Source organism: Neoarius graeffei, chromosome 15, assembly GCF_027579695.1.
Source record: "Neoarius graeffei isolate fNeoGra1 chromosome 15, fNeoGra1.pri, whole genome shotgun sequence".
Classification (NCBI taxonomy): Eukaryota; Metazoa; Chordata; class Actinopteri; order Siluriformes; family Ariidae; genus Neoarius; species Neoarius graeffei.
The window spans coordinates 8,550,658-8,577,295 of record NC_083583.1 but is presented as its reverse complement, the minus strand read 5'-3'; the positions used below and the strand labels follow the sequence as shown (position 1 = coordinate 8,577,295).

General features: G+C 41.9%; 1 protein-coding gene across 3 annotated transcripts in view; it reads left to right on the top strand.

The window, feature by feature from the left end:
• The window catches only part of rpl13 (ribosomal protein L13), a 242,501-nt gene extending 241,444 nt beyond the window's left edge, over positions 1-1,057 (top strand). For all 3 annotated transcript variants that reach the window (XM_060940833.1, XM_060940831.1, XM_060940832.1), the window contains exons 5-6: positions 688-744; positions 859-1,057. In XM_060940833.1, coding sequence (XP_060796816.1) covers positions 688-744; positions 859-1,017 — 216 coding nt within the window. In that variant the 3' untranslated portion in view covers positions 1,018-1,057. The remainder of the gene's footprint in view (positions 1-687; positions 745-858) is intronic.
• The last annotated feature ends 25,581 nt before the right edge of the window (positions 1,058-26,638 follow it).

The window sequence follows — 26,638 nt, the reverse complement described above, 5'->3', positions numbered from 1 at the left end:
GTGAAAATGATAAGTTGGCCTTATAAGTGCCAACAGATATTCAAGGTATAAGTAGATGAAATGAACATAAAAGGGGTCTTATTTTCAACTAAAGTGTACTGCAGATGTAGTGAGTTGAAACATTTTCTGAATGAGCTAGTTGGCCCCTTTAAATAAACGGGTATCTATTCATACAGTGAGATCGCCAAAGTTTAATAAACTGAAAATGCAATAACTGTAATTTTGAAGTAGATGATGTATAGGACATGTGTCGCTTGTGTCTTGTGACTTATTGTAAAAATGATATAAAGGGTTCAAAATTGCATAGTCACAAATATAATAGTAACTTCATATGATAATATTAACCACTGGTTATTTCAGAGAGGAAAAAAATGGGGACACTATTGCTTCCATTCGGGACAATACAACACAGAATTCGGGACCACTGGGGGACACAAAGAAAAAAAGTTAATTTCGAGCCCTGGTTGTAAACTGAACAATTTAAAAAAAAAAAAAAAGCAGTGAAGGTGATCCTTCATCTAACTTTAATCCAGCTCGGTTCTACAGCGTCACTAGAAGCCAAGTGTTAGTTTGTTTCTGGATCGTTAAACTTTTCATAGCAGAGCAGCTTTTACCGTCAGGTGACACGTTCAGGAGTCCTTGAAGAACTTTTGACCTCCGACACCTTGTTTGTGTTTTTTCTTGCAGGAGGAGGAGCTCAAGATGGCGACACAGCTCACTGGACCAGTCATGCCCATTAAGAACGTACGTATTTTACTTCAGAGTGTAGAAGCGCGTCGTATATCTCCGAGTTCTGTTATATCGTTACGTGTTATTTTCTGTCGCCTGTTTAACTGATGTGCTAAATTTCTGCTCCAGGTGCGCAAGAAGGACAAGGCCCGCATGATCACTGAGGAAGAGAAGAAATTCAACGCTTTCGCTAGTCTGCGTATGGCTCGCGCCAACGCCCGTCTCTTCGGCATCCGCGCCAAGAGGGCAAAGGAGGCTGCTGAGCAGGAAGTAGAGAAGAAGAAATAGACTGTTTTGTATGCACCAAAATAAAGCTTCCCAACAAATAGTCAAGTGTGTCGTCTTCATTATGATCAGAAGTTTTGCAAGCTGTTTAAATTCTTACACTTATAGACCCACTTTGAGGTTAGTGTCGCTGCATCCATCTTTCCACCCTGCTCGTGTAGGAGGGGTGTGTCAAAACACTAGGGTAGGGCATATAAAACGTGTGTGCGCTTTTTACAGGTTGGAATTGTAGGTCAGGTGGAATTTTTCAACCTTTTGTTAGAATTTTTAACCCAGTTCATAATTTCCTGCTTGTGTTCGGGTATATCTAGGGTTAGGATTTGGGAAAACTTTGTGTTTTAAAGGAACAGTCCACCGTACTTCCATAATGAAATATGTTCTTCTCTGAATTGAGACGAGCTGCTCCGTACCTCTCCGAGCTTTGCGCGACCTCCCAGTCAGTCAGACGCGCTGTCACTCCTGTTAGCAATGTAGCTAGGCTCAGCATGGCCAATGGTATTTTTTGGGGCTGTAGTTAGATGCGACCAAACTCTTCCACGTTTTTCCTGTTTACATAGGTTTATATGACCAGTGATATGAAACAAGTTCAGTTACACAAATTGAAACGTAGCGATTTTCTATGCTATGGAAAGTCCGCACTATAATGACAGGCGTACTAACACCTTCTGCGTGCTTCGGCAGCGCATTGATATCTGAGCTCCATATCAATACGCTGTCGAAGCACGCAGAAGGTGTTAGTACGCCTGTCATTATAGTGCGGACTTTCCATAGCATAGAAAATCGCTACGTTTCAATTTGTGTAACTGAACTTGTTTCATATCACTGGTCATATAAACCTATGTAAACAGGAAAAACGCGGAAGAGTTTGGTCGCATCTAACTACAGCCCCAAAAAATACCATTGGCCATGCTGAGCTTAGCTACATTGCTAACAGGAGTGACGGCGCGTCTGACTGACTGGGAGGTCGCGCAAAGCTCGGAGAGGTACGGATCAGCTCGTCTCAATTCAGATAAGAGCATATTTCGTTATGGAAGTACGGTGGACTGTTCCTTTAAACTAGTTGATGTTAGTATAATAGACAGCATCTCTGCCTGTCATACGAAAGAACAGGGTTCAATTCCCTGACAGGGAGACTTGCAGTTTCTTGGGCGGCACGGTGGTGTAGTGGTTGGCACAGTCACCTCACAGCAAGAAGGTTCTGGGTTCGAGCCCAGTGGCTGACGAGGCCCTTTGTGTGGAGTTTGCATGTTCTTGTGTCTGCGTGGGTTTCCTCTGGGTGCTCCGGTTTTCTCCCACAGTCCAAAGACATGGGGGTGGCCTTGGGCTGAAGTACCCTTGAGCAAGGTACCGAACCCCCAACTGCATAGCTGCTCGTGTGTTCACTGCTTCCAATGGGTTAAATACAGACGATGAATTTTGCCGTGCTTGAGTGTGCATGTGACGTTCTTCAGGTTCAAAATATATACTGCAGTCGTTAGTGGTTAAGGTTTTGGGTTAAGAATCAGAAGGTTCTGAGTTTGAATCCTGGTTAAGTATGAAAAAAGATTTAAAAAAAAAATGCTGGATAGGTAGACAGATGAGGAAATACTAAGTAGGTGTTGACAGGAAGTGGATGCAAGAAAGGGAGACAAAAGGAGTGATGCTACAGAAAGCAACTGGACTTGCTTGAAGACCTTTCACCTCTCATCTGAACGGCATCTTCAGTTCTCATCCTTTCAGATGAGAGGTGGAACGTCTTCAAGAATGCTTAAAAGGGATTTTCCATCACTTATTGTCTGTGAAGGTTCTCCGTGATCCAGGTCATCGTGATCTGTAAGTGCTAAAAAAGGCAACTGGGCTTGCTTGAAATCCTTGAAGACCTTTCATCTCTCATCTGAAAGCCCTCTTCATTTCTCGTCCTTTCAGACGAGCGGTGGAACATCAAGAATTTCAAGCAAGTCCAGTTACCTTCTTTAGCACCTACGGATCACGATGACCTGGATCACTGAGAACCTTCAGACAAAAGTGATGGAAAATCCCTTTTAAGAATCTTAGATCATCCAAAAGATTTTTACCTAGGTTGGAAATTATGAACTAGGTGGAAAAAAAATTACTTAGGTTGAGAGTTTTTGAACTGTAACATATTTAAAGATACTCAAATACATTTCTATGAGACAGGATGTGCATCACATCATGGAGATACATGTTTCTAAGTTTTTATTTAATATTTAAAAAATACACTGTTGAAAATGGAAAAAGCAGACCAATTTGGCGGCTTTAAAGATTCAGGTCATATTTATCGAATGAGCCTGTATATCATATATGTTAGGTTTGTTTATTTAGTGTGTCATTGCCCAGCCCTAGACAAGCCATTACACCCAACTCTGTGGTCTCAGGATGGCTGTGAATTGTAACTGATCAGTTAATTTTAAAATTACATTTATTTAAATTTGGCTGTAGAAGGTATCGTAATGCGAACATTTTAAATAAGGTATTCAATTACAACTTGAGGGTTTTTTATTTTTATTTTTTCAGCTTTTAGATTAAGAACCATTTTCTAACTTTTGGGGGGGAAAGTGCCTGATGTTAAAGGTTCACATTTTACAAGGTGAGAAGTTCCCAGCCATGGTCCTGGAGAATCTTCAGTCCTGCACATGTTGGTGTTTTCTCTGCTCTCAACACACCTGAACCAATTAAACACTTAGTGTAGTGGCTAAAACACACAGGCTGTAATTCTCTATCTTTACCACTAGATGGCAGCTCCACTCTGGGTGTATTGTATCCATCCATCCATTATCTCTAGCCGCTTATCCTGTTCTACAGGGTCGCAGGCAAGCTGGACTATGGTCGAGAGGCGGGGTACACCCTGGACAAGTCGCCAGGTCATCACAGGGTGACACATATAGACAAACAACCATTTGCGCACTCATTCACACCTACGGTCAATTTAGAGCCACCAATTAGCCTAACCTGCATGTTTTTGGACTGTGGGGAAAACCCACGCAGACACAGGGAGAACATGCAAACTCCACACAGAAAGACCCTTGCCGGCTGCTGGGCTCAAACCCAGGACCTTCTTGCTGTGAGGCGACAGTGCTAACCACTACACCACCGTGCCACCCAGGTGCCACCAACCAATATGTTCACAAATATTGGTTGGTGTGATCTGCCTACTCTTGAGCGTAAAAGATACTTCAGATGCAGTTGTGGTTTATATAGGAGTTGAGTTAAAATACTGCTTTATACTGAAGTCTAGATCTGAAGGAAGTAAAACATTTTCAGTTCTAGGTCTCTAAGGAAAATGATGATCGTCCAAACATGCTAAATTCTTAGCATCCTAAAATACACACGTGATCTTGCCGAAGCTGTACGCTTGTTGAACATCCAATTCCAGATTTATTCCCCTTTGCTGTTATAATAAGTTCCACTCTTCTGAGAAGGCTTTCTGCTAGGTTTTGGGGCGTGGCTGTTTATTCAGCTACAAGATCATCGGTGAGACCAGACAGTGATGTTGGACGAGTGAGGAGGTCTGGGGTGCAGACGGTGTTGCAGTTAATCCCAAAGGTGTTCGGTGGGGTTGAGGTCAGGACATTCGAGTTCTTCCACTCCAAACCTTCACACCATATCGTCGTGGAGCTCTGTTTGTGCACAGGTTTAGGCCTCTTAGTTCCAGTGAAGGGAAATTATAATGTAATAGCGTGCAAAGACGGGTGGCACGGTGGTGTAGTGGTTAGCGCTGTCGCCTCACAGCAAGAAGGTCCGGGTTCGAGCCCCGTGGCCGGCGAGGGCCTTTCTGTGCGGAGTTTGCATGTTCTCCCCGTGTCCGCATGGGTTTCCTCCGGGTGCTCCGGTTTCCCCCACAGTCCAAAGACATGCAGGTTAGGTTAACTGGTGACTCTAAATTGACCGTAGGTGTGAATGTGAGTGTGAATGGTTGTCTGTGTCAGCCCTGTGATGACCTGGCGACTTGTCCAGGGTGTACCCCGCCTTTCGCCCGTAGTCAGCTGGGATAGGCTCCAGCTTGCCTGCGACCCTGTAGAACAGGATAAAGCGGCTAGAGATAATGAGATGAGATGAGCGTGCAAAGACCTTCTATGCAAGTGTTTGTTTAAACATTTATGGTACCAGTTTAGAAAAGAACCACGTGTGTGTGAAGGTCAGGTGTCTACATAAAGATATTTGGTCATATAGTGTAGCAATAATGTGATTGGGAATCTACATACAGCTTCTAAACCTTCCTCGGAGTGACAACTGAAGAATGAAGGTTTTGCCTGCTTTCTTTATTCCATGTTTAGTGGAGGATTGGTACAATTTTCTCACTTTCAGTAAACATGTTCTTCTGATCAGGGTCGTGCAGATCTGGAGAACCTGGGTGTGATTGACACCTACAGGGAATTTATCTCAGCCAGTCAACCTACCAGGTGGGAGGAAACCCACATGGAGAACATTCAAAACTCCACACGCAGTAACGAGATGAGGATCAAACACAAAGCAGCTTTACAGAAATCTGGATCGAGGTTCTTAATGAGCAAGCTTACAGTGAAGAATGTCCTTGAATAGAATAAAAAAGAAAGCTTGAAAGAACCAAAACCCCAAAGGGAACCTGTATTCTTCTGGCTGAAATTTAATGATCACATTAATGGGCAAACATGTAAAATATACAAGACGACATGCTCCAGAGGCTTGAACTTGCTGTACGTTTGAAGGTTAATAGGTCACTCACACAGACATCTCATTCATATTCTGGTTTCTGGTCTTGTCTCACAGTGATGTTTGATGGCCACTAGGTTTGAAGAGCTCGTACTGGTCTCATTAAATGTCACTGGAGAGATAGAACATGGAATGAATTAAAATGATCTGGAGATCTTCAGTCATACTGGTTCGCTAACAACATGGAGCTTGAAAGAGTCACCAAGTTGCTTGGAGCTGGTACAGGATGACTTAAAGTGGAACTCACATATCGAGTATCCTAAGTGAAGCTAACAAACGTATTTATTACGTGAGAGCGTGTAGGAAAGCTGGTCTTCCTGTTAAGGTTGGCCTTACTACGTACATAAAGATCCGGCCCTTGCTAGATTATGCCAGTCGTGGTTTGCCTGAGTATCTCTCTGTGGAGCTACAAAGAGCGCAAGACCGCTGTCTGAGGATCCCTGGACTTCCAAAGGACACCCTGGAACCACTGGGCCAAAGAAGAGACACAATGACTAAGAATGAACTAAAGTGTATGATGGAGAGCAACAACTTTAATCACTTATTTCAACAATCTGAACCCGTACACGACTACAGCTGAAGGAACAGGAAAAGTAACCAAGCACCATCAGCAATCATTCATCCCGAGAGCTTGAGACTGTCGCTGTAGGAGTTATCTATTCGATTATATTTAATATTCACATAAATATACATATATATGAACTATAGTAATTTATTGGGGATTGTTTGTTTTATTTTAAATTTAAAACACACTATTTTTTCACAGTCTTAAAGGTAGACTGCCTTTCAGATTTTTCAAGTGTAGGTCATAAAAAGAATTTCCCTCGACACTCAATTATTTTTGTTTCATGGACCGAAAGCTACTGAATTCGAATCACAGACTTCCAATTTTATTAGTTTTTTTTAAAATAGAACAAGTCATGAATTTATGGCCATGTGGCCCTAGTCTGGCTAACGCGACTTCAAAGCTCTGCGAGCATTTGGTCTGGCAAAGATATTAAGCCCAACCGTTTTCCAAAGTGCGTGGTTGACCCGCCTCCCTGAAATGCCTCAGTTTGCTACTGGTCGAAGCCAGAAAAGGCTGTGACAAAGCTTAAACCAATCACATCACTCTTTCCTCTGACGTATGTGACGCGACGGGGCTAACTGGTAGATTAAACTCTTACCGAAGCCGGTTGGGAGCAAGGCGAAAACGTCCTTCCTTTCAATAAATACCTCCAGGGCTGTTCTTTGCTCCGTTTTCAATGAGAACTTGCTCCATGTTCGTAATGTTTCTAGTGAATGAAGCGCTTCCGGCATAGATTCTGTAAACAATCTATGGCTTCCGGTTGCAGTTCTACTACGTCACTGCCTTGAACACGCCTCTACCCAGGGCCGTTGGAGATGCTCAAAGTTGATTGGCTCCCGATTTTTCGGGAGCTTGGAAGAGCTGTAGATAGCTTGCCTTGCCAGACTAAGCTCGCAACAGGCCCTCGTGTTGCGTCACACTTAGGATGGGCGGGCCCAGACTAATGTGGCCCTAAATTCTCCGCTATTTTTTCCTGCTTCACCATGACCCAATACAAGATACTACGTCATGCATCACGTGGTGGGCTTTCCCTGTTGGCGCAAGGCATTGTGGGATACAAATTTGAAACAGGAGAGAAAAATGGAGGATGTGAGTGTGCGAATGAAACGTGAAAGACCGACTACAGTAACGGAAAGCGAGAAGAAAAGACATAGTTTTTTTTTTCTTTTTTATCAGACATCTAGTTTTTAGGTTTGTTTACCTGACATGTTTCGATGTACGACTGTCGTCTTCCTCAGAGTGTCACCGGATGTTATTGGTGACGCATCTTTTATCAGCTGATGTTTCCGAAGGCGTGGCCTTCCTGTCTGGTTTGACAGGTCGGTCACGCCTTCTACTGTCTGTTCGTCCCCTGCAAGATGGCACTCCAGGTATGGGAGAGCATCATCCCGGTTGATGGTCCTTGGGCTTCGCTTACGGATCTCCATGGCCTCCCTGATTCGGAAACATCAGCTGATAAAAGATGCGTCACCAATAACATCCGGTGACACTCTGAGGAAGACGACAGTCGTACGTCGAAACGTCAGGTAAACAAACCTAAAAACTAGATGTCTGATAAAAAAAAACAACTATATTTAATATAAGACATAATGAACGTAATCGAAAGAGAAGAAAAGATGTTATGTTATATATGAAGGAAAGGAAACGCAGGACCAAACTAATAAATATCGGCGCTCAGCGAGCACCTCGGTGTGATCAGCTGTTCGTTTAGCGACAGAATGATGGAACTGTCAGTGCACGCTCAAAGGGAAACCTGCACATGCGCGCACACACATATACATACACGGACTTCCTCTGTCTGCTTGACTGCACAAAGTGAGTAATTTCATGCACATTATTTGCTTTAATCCCCTCAAATTAAATAACTTCCCAGCCACAGAATGGCCTGATATTTTGTGAGATATTACAGAAATAAACATATATCACAATGATCAAATTTCAGAGGGAACTAAATTTCACAGATTTTATGAAATCGAAAGGTAGTCTAGCTTTAATAAAGAAATTATCACAGTAATTCAGCGCAAGTGTCTATGACTAATCAGATCCTGAGATTGCTCTGTTTCTCATTTCAGAGCGTTAGGTGTAATATAAGTGAAGGTTTGAGTCATTCTTCCTGTTTAATGAATACACTCGTACGCTCTGTTGGATGCTCCATGGCTGTAGCAAAGACAAAACGTTAGAGAAAGACAATATAATTACCAGATGAATTAAAAAAACCCCAACAACAACAGGAAATAAATAAAGGAATGCCATCTCTCCCTGAGCCCCTCAGCTAATACTGTGGTTGTTTTAGATATTATAATGGAGTATTGAACATTTTGCCTGGTGTGCAAGCGATTATGCTGTAAATCCTGTACGATTAGTTCTCCACATGGGCCTTCTGTTGAGTCCGGCTATGAACTAATGAATGCAAGTGGATTTGTATGTATGTTTGTGTGTGTATGTTCTTGGAAATTTCTAGAATGGGCAAAATACAAGGCTTTCATCATTGTTTCTGGTCGATACTGTATTTAAAAAAAAAAAAAAAAAAAAAAAAAATATATATATATATATATACACACAGTACCGGGCGGCACGGTGGTGTAGTGGTTAGCACTGTTGCCTCACAGCAAGAAGGTCTGGGTTCGAGCCCCGTGGCCGGTGAGGGCTTTTCTGTGCGGAGTTTGCATGTTCTCCCCGTGTCCGTGTGGATTTCCTCCGGGTGCTCTGGTTTCCCCCACAGTCCAAAGACATGCAGGTTAGGTTAACTGGTGACTCTAAATTGAGCGTAGGTGTGAATGTGAGTGTGAATGGTTGTCTGTGTCTATGTGTCAGCCCTGTGATGACCTGGCGACTTGTCCAGGGTGTACCCCGCCTTTCACCCGTAGTCAGCTGGGATAGGCTCCAGCTTGCCTGCGACCCTGTAGAAGGATAAAGCGGCTAGAGATAATGAGATGAGATATACAGTACCATTCAAAAGTTTGGGGTCACTTTGAAATGTCCTTATTTTTGAAAGAAAAGCACTGTTCTTTTCAATGAAGATCACTTTAAACTAATCAGAAATCCACTCTATACATTGCTAATGTGGTAAATGACTATTCTAGCTGCAAATGTCTGGTTTTTGGTGCAATATCTCCATAGGTGTATAGAGGCCCATTTCCAGCAACTATCACTCCAGTGTTCTAATGGTACAATGTGTTTGCTCATTGCCTCAGAACAAGGACGCGTTATCCTAATGGGCTTCATGGGCAGCTGCCCAGGGCCTCGGCCACTAGGGGGCCTCGGAGGTAGCAAGATCGGAAAATATGAAACGATATTTTCAGAAGTTTTGATCATATTGATAACATTTTTAATGCATTTCGCCACCCGTAAGGAAGCCCACCTTGTCCCGTCGCATAAATCACCCGTCAATGTCAATATGATCACTGTCCACCATGTCTTCACACGCTACACCAGCTTGAGTTCAGTGATTTAATTAATGACTTCGCTTTCCAGAAAAGTAGGAAAGTGCCCTTGTAAGTTGACCCATGGCTGTCAAACTGAATGCGCAAAGCTGTGTGCCACTGCTGTTTGGGACATTACGTGTGTGAAAGGATGAAATGTTTCACATAGCCTAACATATTTTGAGATTTATTTCTGAGAAGCAAGATATTTTTCTTTCTTTGTTATCGCTCTTTGTTTTCACAAGTTAAAAGTCGCCTGGATTCCAAAATGAAAACGAACGGTTATATACCAAACGAATGTTCTTGTTCTGAATACTAAAGAAACTGTTTTAGGCCTAGGTTATGTTCTTGACATGTTGTTCATTGACTCACTCATTCAAAGGCTTCTTGAGGCTAAACTTTAGTTAACCAGACTTGTTAACCGTGATGTTTGATGGATTTTTTTCACCATGCAGTTGCCTATTTCACCATTGCTTTTTCTCGATTAAATAGGTGTTGATGGATATAAAGTTTTATCGTTCAATAGTATTTCTAATTGTGCCACTGTCATTATTTAAGTTTCTGTGTCTAGTTAGACAGGCACGTCTGAGGGGGTGAATTTGCTGAGCGCAGTTGACAACAGGCGGGGGCGGGGCCTTGGGGGTGTGTCTGCCCAGCCAGGGCCTTGGCAAGGGTTAACACGGCCCTGCCTCAGAAGGCTAATGGATGATTAGAAAACCCTTGTACAATCATGTTAGCACAGCTGAAAACAGTTGAGCTCTTTAGAGAAGCTATAAAACTGACCTTCCTTTGAGCAGATTGAGTTTCTGGAGCATCACATTTGTGGGGTCGATTAAATGCTCAAAATGGCCAGAAAAATGTCTTGACTAGATTTTCTATTCATTTTACAACTTTTGGTGGTAAATAAAAGTGTGACTTTTCATGGAAAACACAGAATTGTCTGGGTGACCCCAAACTTTTGAACGGTAGTGTGTGTGTGTATATATATATATATATATATATATATATATATATATATATATATATATATATACTGGGGGGGGGATGGTGGGGATCATCCCCCCCTCTGGTTTTTATCTCTGCTGAAAAAAAATCCTCGGGGACAACCCCGTCAATAAAACAAACAAACCAAAAAAAAAGTTGACATGACAGGCATGTTGTGACACAGTTTTCTATTGTCTACATTGCACTCACTTTCAAAATGACCCGAAGTGGCAGCTTTGATGTTCACGAACGTCCCCAGCAAATAGATACATTGTAGATAATAACAATATCTTTGCATTCTATTGCGTTGCATCATAGGGATGCAAACAGCGCGCCTTTTGGCGGATGCCGCCTTTTTCACGGCCGATTTTTTTTTTTTTAGGGGGGCGTTGGAGTGTCTGATTATAATTTCAAAGTAAATTCTGTATTAAAATTACTAAATAAGCAAATCCGTTACAGTCCATGAAACAGGAAGTATAAGGATGAGAAAAAAAAACAGTTTAAATCGGAAAGCTGGGCACAATGTGAACTGCGCCATCAGAGCAAACTGTTCATTTAGTATTCATGTATTTTAGTGATTTTCGAGTCACTGTCCATTTAATCCGGAGGGAGAGAAACATCACAGCAATGCGACAAGCAATGCGAACTTTGTTGTGTGTTAGTGTTCGTGTATTTAGTCAGAGAGATAGGAAGATGAATTTACTATCTCTGGTTTAGTGTTTTTCATTTAGTGTTATTCATTTGATATCATCTGATGTTATTGAGCTGTTAGCCTATTGTTACCTTAATTTTGTGACGTTTCATGATTAAAAAAAAAAAAAAATCCTCCCTTCTGGTTTTTTGACAAATCGCACCCTGTGTATATATATATATATATATATATATATATATATATATATATATATATATATATATTAGATCATGTGTAAAAGATGTGTGGAAATTTAATGAATATGTAAAAACTAAGAGAGGAAAGACGTGAAAGACATTAAAATGGATGTAAATTGTCATTTCACACAAACACTTTCAGAAATAGTAAAAAAAAGATCTGAATATGGAGACATAAAGCTGGCTGATGGTTGTTTATCATGTTTTAATGCAATTATTGTTGGATAAAAACGAAATATACATCGCATCAAGTCAGGAATAAAACACTGCATCGTTGTGCTGTTATAGGAAACTAATCAACGATTTTGTGGCACAGTGAAGCCTGAAGCCGAGTTACTGCTACCAGGCCCGCCGACAGGGGGGGACAAACGGGTATGTTGTCCTGAGCCCAGGAATGGGGGGGGGGGATTATTTTATTTCATTTCAAAATGTGTTGATTTGGGGGAGAAATGTGCTATATTTGCATTCAATAAATGATTTCTAGATCTTTTGCCTTTATTGTCTTTGAAAAAGGCGTCAAGAACCCCCTACCACCCCTAATGCAAAAATGGTTTGGTCTGACTCTTTGATTAAGGGGAAAAAACGACATCGTTCGATCATAGCGCTTCGACAATCAGCGTGCGTGCCATTTGCCAACATGCACAAGTCAGGAGCACAGAAAAGAAAAGAGAAAAAGAGAGGAAGAAACCAAGAGACTCAGGGGCTTACTGCATAAATATTTTAAAAAAGATTCGGATGATGCAGCAGGTACTAGCAAAGGCAGTGGGGCAGCTGAGCCAGGTAAGACACAGCCAACTTTTTCCAGCCCCGTAAAGTAACCCCAACCAAGGCACGCGCGGCACGCAATTCATGTTACAAACGAGGGGAGAGCAAGTCACACTGAACACCATATCAAACGCACAGGGCATTGAATCATTTCATAACCACAACGGCTTAATAACATTGTGTTTCATATATCTGATTGAAGCTAAGAATATTCACATTAGCCCGCAATCATATCCCGCCGTTTCTCGAACGGTGTGTTCTTCTCTGCTTTTCACACTGGACAGTACGCACGCACGCACAACAAAAGTCCGGCGCATTGCATTTCGCACCTGAATAGTTGCAGACTAAGGAAATGTTAAAACTGTAAAAATGTTGAAATGCTAAAATGAAATGGTTGTTGACCGGTTGAATGGTTTTTGAATACCTGCCATTTAAGGGTTGGAGTGAGTAGAGACTGGGATAAGAGAGGTGTGTGTGTGTGTGTGTGTGTGTGTGTTGGCCCGGGGGGGGGGAGTTGTTGGGGGGCCCCATTCAGAGCATTTTGTAACCCCCTTGTTACAGATTGTAGCAACAGGGCACAGGTAAATAGTCAATATTAATAGATGGACCAGTAGCAGAAGAATATAAGCTTGTGAGAGCCTTTGTCGTTGAGTAGTCGGAAGAACACAAGAAACAATGGTTTAAGTTTTTGTGTGTGTGCACTTATTAATAATCAATAACAATAAAAAAATACACAATCTGTTGCAAGGCATTCAATGAAAAAATAACAACTAAAAATAATAAGCTGGCAAAATAAAACCCTCTGTCCCAAAGTTAGCGCTGGGGCCCTTTTTCTTCAGATCCGTGTCAAGTGTATCAGTGTATGTGTATTCTGTCCTACCACACAGTCCGTGAGGAAGGGGGAATGAAGGAACCCTTCACCACTCTCAGTTCAATATCGGTGGTTTCAATGTGGCTCGCCACCCAGCTCACACTGGGAATCTATGGATCATGGACTCTAGAGGCAATCTCTCTGGATCTCTGGAAACCTCACATGAACCCAGCTGGAAACTCCCCGATAGACGGTGGATCTTGGCTGGGACCTCATCAAATGAAGTCACAGAAAAAAAAACCTGACCGAGTGATCAATTTAGGAACGAGCGTTCCAGCAATTACCCTCGCCCGATCGGCAGAAATCGTCCGGTCTCACACTGCTCCTGTGGATGAAAACAGGTTTTATCTGTGTTTGGATCAGACAACGCACGAGGCAGCAACCGTAAACATGGCCGCAAAACAGGAAGTTACGACCAGATGTAACCTACGAGGTTGATCACCTGGGGCGCACAAGATGCACTAATTGGCTATTCGGGAAGCTCGTTCTACATAGCCTTCTGCAGCAACTCCTTTTTTTTTCTCTATTTCTCCTTTTCTCCATTTTAAACACTTTCCAGTAGTTTTTAGTGCATATAATCAATTTCAATGAATTATTTATAAAGCATCTATTTATTTCAAAACAAAATGAATTGCTTTTAGAATTTTAATGACTGATCAATTACTTTCAATGAATGGTTTTTTCGTTCACAAATAAAATGGATTATTTTAAGAGGATAGTCTTAAAATTATGACGCTTTACAGCCTGGGCTACAATTTTGTCCCGGGCCCAGCCAAAGCTGTCAGCGGCCCTGACTGCTACCACCACAAAGTTGATTATTTTTCTACAACAGTGCATCCTGAAATGTTTCGTTCCTCTTTGTTTGTTGTTTGTTCCACAGCGATTTGCCATCAATGCATTTTTTAAAATTTATTAAAGTACATGAATGTTAAAGAATTGAAAATTTTGAAAAATAGACAAAATTCTATTTTCTGTTTTTAGTATCAATATGCAGGTGATTTATAGAAAATCACATGTCCTGATTGGTCGAGAGATTTGGACTATTTCTCGATAATCACCTCGATCGACTCGGCAAAATGGCGTCCAATTGCTTCGTCACTGTAAGTGAGGAAGAATTACAAATGATTTAAAAAAAAAACCAAACGCTGTTCGTAAAAGCACTAAAGATGCTCCGAAGTTTGGTCTAGAAGTATTCAAAGGTACGGTGGGATCGGGATTTATTTTATCGATTTCAAAACAAAGTATTTTGTGTGACTCGGCGTAGATAAGTGACACAAGTCTGCGCTGCAAAGTTATTACATTTGCATGCTACTTTTGAAGTTTGAAATAATTTTTAATACAATTTTTTTCAATAATCACCTGTGTATTTACACTAAAACAATTATCTGCCTCAGGTTCAGTGAATATCAGGAATTATTATTCATGCAGGACACTTTTTTAATGGAATAAAAACGTGTTCTATTCCCTTCTAGCAGGCTCCATTCATTTGGTTTGATAGCATGCAATATCGTTAGCATATCGCTTATCCTATGTGTATTACGTCACTCTACCCAATGAAGAATGAGCGTTGGATATGGTTTACGATATTGCATGGTTGTCAAGACAATATGACGTCACACGTCGGAGACGTAAAACTCGCGCACTAGCAAGCGACTGTGATAATTTGTAAATAAATATGGCCGCCAGGTTTGCGCCGTTAAATACAGAAGATTTTGAGAGAATTTTGAAAGAGAAAGACTCATCTTCGACTTGTTCAATATCATGCTAGCTGAATGGAATATACCTGATATACCACAAAAAAAAGCTAGCCGGTATTATTTAAATATTCACTTTATCATTGGCGAATAATTGTTAAATAGTCACCAGTTTTGGCATCAGTTTCCTTCAGGCCTTGGTCTGCTATGGGTGATGCCTGTGCTCCTCGCTATGGACTGCAGTGATCTCGTTGCTCTTTTGACATCAAGGTTGTCCAGCGCTCTGTGTGGCGGTGCTTCTGTGCTTGGCGCGGTGTTCCGAGCGATGTTGCCCGGTGGCGTCGTGGCGGCTGTGCAGGCGGTGTGGGACACACTGTGGGTAGCTACGCCATTGGAATTACATCCTGACCCTCTTTTAAATGGGCTTTTTTTTAAAATTGTAAACCAACCTTGGGTGTGAGAAAGGTGCTATATAAATTGAACTAATTATTATTATTATTATTATTATTATTATTATTATTATTATTATTATTATTATTGTAGCACTTTTCTGACCAATTAGTATTCAGTAGTGCTATGGAATAAAAATGGATTGCTGGCACAGTCATGTACCAAATAACTCCCTTTTTTTTTTTTTTTACATCTTCCATAACATATTACACACGACCTACCCACAGAGCTTACATAACCATCAAACCTACAACACCATGTGAAAAGAGACGACATTAAACAGGCCTGAGCATCCTAAAATGTTGAATGGTATCGAGAGCATCAAAGTTTACTCTCTCTCGGTTAAGATGATTTCAACTTTATGATGTTTTTGGGAAACACCCAAGCCTGGAAATGGGAGGGTTGTGGCAGGAAGGGCATCTGGTGTAAAACTATGCTCCAATTAATATGTGGGTCCACATGGCAGTGACCCCACACACATCGGTGGGACAAGCTGGAAGGAGTGAGTGAGTAAGTGAGTGATGCTTTTGGGAAACAGTCTGGATCCAGACTTTCCAAGCAAACACTTGTACCCAAGGGTCCGTAGTCCTGGTTGATCCGTCTGTCTGCGCAGCCGCAGATCTGGAGCTCAGGTGGAGGTTGCTGCTCCTCTGTATCACGCAATTCCCACACAGACTCGGGAGCCTCCAATGGGATGTGAGATGTGATAACAGCAAGGCTTCTGTGTCATTAGTCTCGTTTGTTGCTGTATTGGGCAAACACATGGGTGCTGCTGGCATTCCTGCACACTCTGTGCTTCTTAAATAGCAGCCTCACTGAGAAACAAACAATGCAGCAAAGCAAGTAATTAGACTCATCACTTCCGCAACCTGTAAACAAACAAACAAACAAACAAACAAACAAACAAACAAACAAACAAACAAACAAACAAACAAAAAACCCCACTTCACCTTGGAGGTCTTTAGGGGACAATCAATTTCCATTCCAGCCCCAAAATGGACTGAGTGGTGTCTCGCTCGTTATGTGAATGAGGAACATGGACAGACAACCGGTTAAGTGCTTTCACGGGTCGTGTTTTTAGGGCTCTTCATGCACACATCCAGTGACACGAGTGGTGGTTATATAAGCTGTGGATTGCTCTGTGGGAAGGGAGTGTGTTAAATCTGCTGAACAGGCTGCTGTTTGGCTCTACTTGTACTTCACGTGTATATGTGGGCTTGCAGCATTGAAGTGTGTCGGAGTGTTTTCATTCTGATCGCGTTTTTATTTACCAAAATATCTGTTTGAGTCTTTTCCCTCCTGTTTCTGATCAAGTCATGAAATCATAATGTTACACTTCATCTGCAGCTGAATAAAATGATTAGACAATACAGAGAGGATATTACACGGTCACGCAAAGATATCAAGTTTATCTTCGAGTGGTGAATGGATATATCATGAGTGAGCAAAGTGAACGAGTGAAATATTTTCAACATGAGAAGATAAACTTCATATCTTTGCACCACTGCAGTATAATGTTCTTTATATTATATGGACACATCCACAAACCCCCCCCCAAAAAACAAAACGCAAGTTTATCAAAAGAATCTTAATTTTGAACCAGTTCGCTATTTTGACATCACGCATCTAGTCAGCGGGAAAACACTGGGACATATCAGGAATTATTATACATACAGGTCACTTTTTCAATGGAATAAAAACACGTGTTCTATTCCCTTCTAGCATGTTTCATTCATTTGGTTTGATAGCATGCAATATTGTTAGCATATCGATTATCCTATGTGTATTACATCACTCTACCCAATAGAGAATGAGTGTTGAATATGGTTTACGATATTGCATGGTTGTCAAGACAACATGACGTCACACGTCGGAGCTGATACAAATATCCAATGAGAACGTTTTTTGTTGCGCATGCACACAAGGATTTCTTTGTTTGCCAGGAAGGAGAAAGACGTGTTGAACACCTTAACTTCATTAGATATTCTTCACACATATTTACAAGAGAAAAACATACCAATGGACATCGAAAAACTGGAAAAGCGAGTGTGTATGTCAGTGGTGAACCGTTACTACTAGAGCTGGGACTTGATTTCAGCCAAAACTGAACCAGACACCAAAAAAGCAACACAGCAAAGGATTTTGTAAGGGATTAGTGGCAGGCTACCAGGTTCCTCTGTTGTGTGTAGCTGTCGATGTTGATTTTAAAAGTAACAAAGTAAATTACACAGGGAAATGAATACTTACACTACCGTTCAAAAGTTTGGGGTCACCCAGACAATTTTGTGTTTTCCATGAAAAGTCACACTTTTATTTCCCACCATAAGTTGTAAAATGAATAGAAAATCTAGTCAAGACATTTTTCTGGCCATTTTGAGCATTTAATCGACCCCACAAATGTGATGCTCCAGAAACTCAATCTGCTCAAAGGAAGGTCAGTTTTATAGCTTCTCTAAAGAGCTCAACTGTTTTCAGCTGTGCTAACATGATTGTACAAGGGTTTTCTAATCATCCATTAGCCTTCTGAGGCAATGAGCAAACACATTGTACCATTAGAACACTGGAGTGATAGTTGCTGGAAATGGGCCTCTATACACCTATGGAGATATTGCACCAAAAACCAGACATTTGCAGCTAGAATAGTCATTTACCACATTAGCAATGTATAGAGTGGATTTCTGATTAGTTTAAAGTGATCTTCATTGAAAAGAACAGTGCTTTTCTTTCAAAAATAAGGACATTTCAAAGTGACCCCAAACTTTTGAACGGTAGTGTAAGTCTGAGTGAAAAATACTGTGGTGAGCATGGAAGAAGAATCTGGAGATAGAAATCTTAGTTTCTCGGTTGTTAGCCTGTGCTATTTACTCGCTTAGCTTTACCTAACTGCTTGTTGGATTTCTACTGTTTTTGACTCCATCCATCCATAGCCATTTATCCTGTGCAGGGTCACAGGCAAGCTGGAGCCTATCCCAGCTGACTATGGGTGAGAGCCAGGGTACACCCTGGACAAATCACCAGGTCATTGCAGGGCTGACACATAGAGACAAACAACCATTCACAGTCATCAATTAACCTAACCTGCATGTCTTTGGACTGTGGGGGAAACTGGAGCAAACCCACGCAGACACAATATGCAAACTCCACGCAGAAAGGTCCTTGTCGGCCGCTGAGCTTGAACCCAGAACCTTCTTGTTGTGAGACGACAGCACTAACCACTACACGACCATGCTGCCTCTGTTTTTGACTCCTTTTTGACTACTTAAGATGTATATTTGACAATAAGGGGTGAAACAGTGGTGCAGTGGCTAGCACTGTCACCTCACAGTATGAAGGTTCTGGGTTTGAACTTTGTGGCTGACTGGGGACTTTCTGTGTGGAATTTGCAGGTTCTCCCTGTGCCTGCACTGGTTTCCTCCAACAGTCCAAAGACATGTGGAGTAGGTCAGCTGGTTACTCGAAATTGCCCAGTGTGAATGGCTGTCTCTGTGTTAGCCCTGCGAGAGATTTGTGACCTGCCTAGAGTAAACCCCACCTCCTACCTGAAGTCACCTGGGATTGGCTCTAGCTTCCTCTGCAACCCTGATGGATAATTGGTATAGATAATGGATGGATGGATAGGTTGTTAAAACAAACTCTGAATATTTCTACATTTTTGTATAGAAAGAAAAAATATAACCGCACACTGTCGCTGCTGCTCTCAGTGATTTTATTGATAGATACACAACGTTTCGACCATAGTAGGTCTTCGTCAGGTAACACTACTATGGTCGAAACGTTGTGTATCTATCAATAAAATCACTGAGAGCAGCAGTGACAGTGTGCGGGTATATTTTTTCTTTTTAATTGACGGACTTTTTTACCCTGCACCTGTACAAAGTTGGATGTGCGTGCACTCTCTACTACATTTTTGTATAGCACATGGAACAGATACTGTCTCAATATACTGGAACCTGAGTCAAGGTAGCGAGCAGACGGTCAGTTTAGCCTGTTTGTCTGCTCCCTGGGTTTGGCTCTGGCTTACCAAAGATTACCTGGGCCTATCGGCTATGCTGCAAGAAATGTGAGCAGCACCTTCCCAAGTAGGATGGATACCGTCCCACCCTAGCAGGCCAGCCTTGCCCTCAAAACCCCACATTGTTTTCAGAGCACCACCTGGACATCCAGCAGTTCAGCGACGATAACCTGCTGTAAGCTACATTGTTATGCTGCATTGGGATGGGACCAGAGCATATTACTGTATCAGACATCGCCTTCACTAATTTAAACACCTCTATATAGCTGTTCTTAGTAACCTCTGACTGAAGAAGCTCTATATTGTTAGCTCATACAACCCCGATTCCAAAAAAGTTGGGACAAAGTACAAATTGTAAATGAAAACGGAATGCAATAATTTACAAATCTCAAAAACTGATATTTTATTCATAATAGAACATAGACAACATATCAAATGTCAAAAGTGAGACATTCTGAAATTTCATGCCAAATATTGGCTCATTTGAAATTTCATGACAGCAACACATCTCAAAAAAGTTGGGACAGGGGCAATAAGAGGTTGGAAAAGTTAAAGGTACAAAAAAGGAACAGCTAGAGGACCAAATTGCAACTCATTAGGTCAATTGGCAATAGGTCATTAACATGACTGGGTATAAAAAGAGCATCTTGGAGTGGCAGCGGCTCTCAGAAGTAAAGATGGGAAGAGGATCACCAATCCCCCTAATTCTGCGCCGACAAATAGTGGAGCAATATCAGAAAGGAGTTCGACAGTGTAAAATTGCAAATAGTTTGAACATGTCATCATCTACAGTGCATAATATCATCAAAAGATTCAGAGAATCTGGAAGAATCTCTGTGCGTAAGGGTCAAGGCCAGAAAACCATACTGGGTGCCCGTGATCTTCGGGCCCTTAGACGGCACTGCATCACATACAGGCATGCTTCTGTATTGGAAATCACAAAATGGGCTCAGGAATATTTCCAGAGAACATTATCTGTGAACACAACTCACCGTGCCATCCGCCGTTGCCAGCTAAAACTCTATAGTTCAAAGAAGAAGCCATATCTCAACATGATCCAGAAGCGCAGACATCTTCTCTGGGCCAAGGCTCATTTAAAATGGACTGTGGCAAAGTGGAAAACTGTTCTGTGGTCAGACGAATCAAAATTTGAAGTTCTTTATGGAAATCAGGGACGCCGTGTCATTCGGACTAAAGAGGAGAAGGACGACCCAAGTTGTTATCAGCGCTCAGTTCAGAAGCCTGCATCTCTGATGGTATGGGGTTGCATTAGTGCGTGTGGCATGGGCAGCTTACACATCTGGAAAGACACCATCAATGTTGAAAGGTATATCCAGGTTCTAGAGCAACATATGCTCCCATCCAGACGACGTCTCTTTCAGGGAAGACCTTGCATTTTCCAACATCACAATGCCAAACCACATACTGCATCAATTACAGCATCATGGCTGCGTAGAAGAAGGGTCCGGGTACTGAACTGGCCAGCCTGCAGTCCAGATCTTTCACCCATAGAAAACATTTGGCGTGTCATAAAACGGAAGACACGACAAAAAAGACCTAAGACAGTTGAACAACTAGAATCCTACATTAGACAAGAATGGGTTAACATTCCTATCCCTAAACTTGAGCAACTTGTCTCCTCAGTCCCCAGACGTTTACAGACTGTTGTAAAGAGAAAAGGGGATGTCTCACAGTGGTAAACACGGCCTTGTCCCAACTTTTTTGAGATGTGTTGTTGTCATGAAATTTAAAATCACCTAATTTTTCTCTTTAAATGATACATTTTCTCAGTTTAAACATTTGATATGTCATCTATGTTCTATTCTGAATAAAATATGGAATTTTGAAACTTCCACATTATTGCATTCCGTTTTCATTTACAATTTGTACTTTGTCCCAACTTTTTTGGAATCAGGGTTGTACATGAATAACTATCTTTGAAAACCTAAGCTTGCCGAAGACCCTAAGATTACCTGCTACTGTATGTCCAGCGTCCTGGCTCCCGCTATATACCTCACTAAGGCCAAACTCATTTCACATGCCGTAAGATAGAGGTTTCTCAGCAGATGCTTCGCTGAGGAGAGCAAACCTGTTAGACACATCAAGCGGAGAGGAGTGGTGCTCCCGTGGGCGAGCCTTAGCCTTAGCTTTGGCTCTGTGATTATGCCGCTGACTCATGGCCCATTCGCCCTACTGTGATGGCTCTAATGTCGGAGTTCATCATATCCTTTATTTAAACAGGTAAAGTCTCATTGTGATTAAAAAATCTCTTTTTCAAGAGTGACCTGGCCAAGAGAGCAGCATTGTTACAATAATAAAAACGCAAACAGTACAAATAGACAAATGCAGCTTTCACACACTATAAATGTCAGCATACTGTAATATCCAGTTTCTATGCAATAAATGATCATAGAGAAAACGTACAATGTCAAAAATGATTCCAGATCAAATTTAGGAGCAATTATACAATAAGAGGACCAAGAAGCAAAAGGTTTTTTCTCAATCCTTTAAAAATGGACTTAAATTCCCCTGTAGTAATGAGCTCTGGTCATTACTGTTCCTTCTGTACATTAATCCAGGGGAAAGGAGCAGCATATTTAAAGTGTTTTAGCTTAATTCTGCTTTGACTTCAGGGACAAACACATGCAAAATATCAGGAGATACGTATTCATTATGGTTTCAGTGTGGGAAAGAAGGAATTTTAAGCAGACTGTCATAGGACAGACAAGTCTGAAATGTTGTCTGTCCGTCCAAATCTCAGCTTGTCCGAATGGCCCAGAACAATGCGGCCGGGGGTCCGGGGACCGCCTTATGCTCCTGGAAGCTGAAGGGCTTTAGATGCCTGGAGATGGCTTCTCAGCTATTTCCAGGCACATTTCTGTGATCTTCAAAGGCCAAGTTACACTAGACATTAGTTGCTAATTACACTCCAAATTGAATATAATTTATAAGAAAATGTCAGAAGATTCTAGAAAAACATGCTTGAAGTTCTACCCAAGAAAACAGTAGCACACACGGGTCAGTTCCACTTTTTTCTAGAAAAAAATATGGAGGATAAGGATGTTTCAGTTGGTTCCAACTTACTGGGACTCATATACAGGTACTATAATAACACTCATGAGACATTATGTCAACAATGACTATTTTTATACTGTGTTTATAATGTCAATAAGAAATTTAGTAATTAACAATACAACTCTTCTTACATAATAGAGTTAACATTTTGAGTCCAAGATTCCAAGTAACTTTGTAACAAAATGACTTTTAAAATGACTCAGAACTCGACATGGTCATATCATTTGGCATTCAGACTCAAATCTGCTGAACTAGAACTTTTTTTCACGTTAGTGGTAAACATACCCAGCTGATGACAGCGTTGCATGGTATCATGCCAGAATGCACTCCTACTCGCTGATGAGAGGCGACTTGTCATTCATTGAGAGTGTCCATGATCGGCTAATCACAGGCTGTGTTACGTATTCACCCAGTGTAACATTTGAAAATAAGAAGTAGATTAGACCTGTATCTTTATAATTTTTCATGGACCATCCCGTTTGATGCTTTTGAAATACAGACGGATACAAATGCGAAAATTACCGGTCAATATCCACCGGTCACGGTGGTGTAGTGGTTAGCACTGTTGCCTCACAGCAAGAAGGTTCTGGGTTTGAGCCCAGTGGCTGACAGGGACCTTTCTTTGTGGAGTTTGCATGTTCTCCCCGTGCCTACGTGGGTTTTCTCCGGGTGCTCTGGTTTCCCCCACAGTCCAAAGACATGCAGGTTAGGTTAATTGGTGGCTCTAAATTGACCGTAGGTGTGAATGGTTGTTTGTCTCTATGTGTCAGCCCTGTGATGATTTGGAAACTTAATTAAAGTTTCAGCTTGGAAACAAGGTTTTCAGTGTGTGATTTAAACGACAGATTCTGATCGATAATGATACCTAAATACAGTGGCGGCTCCTGAATTTTTTTTCAGGGGGGGCAATTTTCCCCCGTTATGTCTACACGGACCATAAATGTCCACAGGACTGAAGTAAATTGACCTAGGTAGCAAGTCAATAGTCAACCAAACCCAGAAAAACACCACGGTGACTGGAGCCCTCAGTTTCGTCTTTGCCTCGTAGAGCTAACTCGAACACTCCACAAAATTTCACGCATTGGATGAGCCGGTTTAATATGTGCCTGTTCTTGCTCACCTCATCGTTGTGGCGGTGAACTGCTAGCCTGTAGCCCTCATCCGGTTGTGTAGCAATGTTCACTCTCCCAAAATCCGAAAATTTCAGGCAGCTGCCCATGTGAATCTTTGATGACTCGTGTTTTTTTATTTTCTCTGACAAATGATGCATGTCCGAAACTCCAGTGACCGTCCAAGCAGTGTTGTCTGTGGAGCCACCTCCAGGGTGGAAAAGTAAGCAGGGGGAGCAGAAAACCGCTGAGGCGTCCTTGCAGCCAGCTCGCCAGGATTTGCGCTGGGACCATGTTGAAGTAAAACCTCGAGTATATGATTCCCCCCATAGACATATAAACAGACGCCGCATTGAGCTGGTGGCCCCGTTGCTGGGATACGTCAGAGTGTCCGCCATATTGGATGTGGCAAATCTTCCCCGTAAACCAATGCAAGTAAATGGACTGAACTTCATAAAGCCCCTTTCTACAATAATATTTAACTCGATGCCTTTTATTCACCCATTAAGACACACACGTATATATTTGGGAAACAAACAGGCATTAAAACAACATATATAACTTTTAATGTGATGGTTATAAATAGTGTGCGAAATACCCTGTACACTGCAAACTAGCGACTGATACGCGATAGATAGCTCAGGTAAGCTAATCAGTCAGCATACCGTAGCAAGCTACCAAAACCTGAGGCCACAATAACCAACCTACAAGACTGAATATGATAAATGATGGAAATGGTGGAAAAACTGGAAATAGTGAATGAAAATAAAAATGTACTGTTTTATTTATTGAGTCACCACACAGACCTACTCTCGTTGAATAAAGTGAGCTGAATGACCGCCAAACTGAGTTCGGCCAGGTTCTAACGTCATACCAAAACAAAATACATCACTGATTCCTTCACATTCAGAAAGGTTAAAAACATTCATCATACGTTCAGAAACGTTCATCATAGTGTGGCACTGTATTATCTAATTCTCACTGCTTATAACTCTACACCTACCCGGTGGAGATGAGCTGGGAAACTGAAGACTGAAGGAACAGTATTGAAAAGTATTTTTCCAGTCTCACCTGTGAAAGGTAATCCCATGTGATCTCGTTTGGATGGTAAACCTGTTGGTACAGTTAAACGCAGCACATGAATGAGGCATCTTTATTCTCGGCTACTGTCTAGACGCTATACCAGAGACGGGTGAAGAATCTCCACTTTGCCACATCCAATATGGCGGCGAGGATGACGTATGATTCTACGCAGAATGCGGCGTCTATGTTTATATGTCTATGGGATCGAACGCAACTTTGCCGCGCTGCGCAGTGACGTAAGCACGTTAGGGCAAGCCCCCCCCAGAACCCATAGAGATTGCATTGAAGTGTCAGTCAGGAGAAAAAAAAAAAATATTAACATGGGACTCTATCAGTGAACTCTTGGGCGATTTTCAGCATGACTGAAATCGCCCCAAAAGGGGCGGTACTCTAGAAGCAAGACCACCCTGATTGGACAATGATACCCAGAGACAGATTAAAACGGCCTCGAGCAGCACTGGTGAAAGTTTGTTTTAAAAAAAAACTTTTTTTTTTCATTTTGGCAGTGCATCGCCCAATCGCCCTTATGCACCAGCCGCCCTTGCCTAAATATTTATAGTTGAAGGAGTCAGTGATTGTAACTCCACCCAAGGCATTCAGACTTTTCCCTACAGAAACTACACTGCGCTCACTCTCACTAACCTTCTCTAGAGTCTGGATTCACACCTCTACTGCTTCAACCTTCTCCGTCACAGAGCTAACTAATATACACATCAAAAACAACGATATACACATCACAAATAACTAACATACTGTACACTTATCACAAATAAAGCCACAGTATTACTGTACGGAGGAAGAATGACTAAACATCCTGCACTCGACACATTGAACAGGCTGCTGATGGAAGATAGATGATTAACCCTTTGGTGACTGACCCCTTGAAAATGGTTCCTCCAGGAACGATGACTTTTCAGTTGTCAAGACAACGGAAAAACTAAAAGACAAAAAAAGAAAGATACGTCACAATGCTCTTGTATTTTAGTTTTTCCGTTGTCTTGACAACTGAAACGTCATCGTTCCTGGAGGAACCATTTTCAAGGGGTCAGTCACCAAAGGGTTAATGTGCCTTAGCTGAAGATTTGTTGATATTCTTTTCGGCAGATCTGATGTGGATAGCCTCCGCTTGCTGTCTTTAGATGGGGGAAAAAAGTGAAAAATACAACAAAATAAAATGAAAGCTGAAAATGCTTGATAAAAACAGAAAAAAGGGTGTAGTTTAAACGCAGACACCAGCAGTTTTCGAAAACAGGAACTACAGCACGTCTTAGGTTTTCACATCTAACCCTTCTTCTTCTTCCTCATCCTCACCCCACTTTTTTTCATCCTTCCTCCTCCTCTTAGTCCTCTTCATCTTCCTCCTCTCCCTGTGCTCTCACTATCATCATCCATTATCTGTAACCGCTTATCCTGTGCAAAGTCATGGACAAGCTGGAGCCAATCCCAGCTGACTATGGGTGAGAGGCGGGGTACACCCTGGACAAGTCGTTAGATCATCGCAGGGCTGACACATAGAGACAAACAACCATTCACACTCACATTCACACCTACAGTCAATTTAGAGCCACCAATTAGCCTAACCTGCATGTCTTTGGACTGTGGGGGAAACCGGAGCACCCGGAGGAAACCCACGCAGACACAGGGAGAACATGCAAACTTTGCACAGAAAGGCCCCCATCGGCCACTGTGAGGCGACAGTGCTAACCACTACACCACCGTGCCGCCCTCATCCTTTACACGTGATCTTTAATGATTCTGCAACCTCTTCATCCTTACCACACTTTACTACTGTTCTGCCTCTCACTGCACTCTTTTACCCATCATCATCCTTTGCACAGTCCCTCTCACCCTTCTTTCTCCTCCTCTCACTTTTCCATCCTTCCTCTTCATCCTCATTGTCCTTCTCTCACTGTGCTCTCATCATCATCATCATCATCATACTTTACACGTGATCTTTAATGATTCTTCATCCTTCTTATCCTTACCCCACTTTACTACTCTTCCTCCTCTGCTT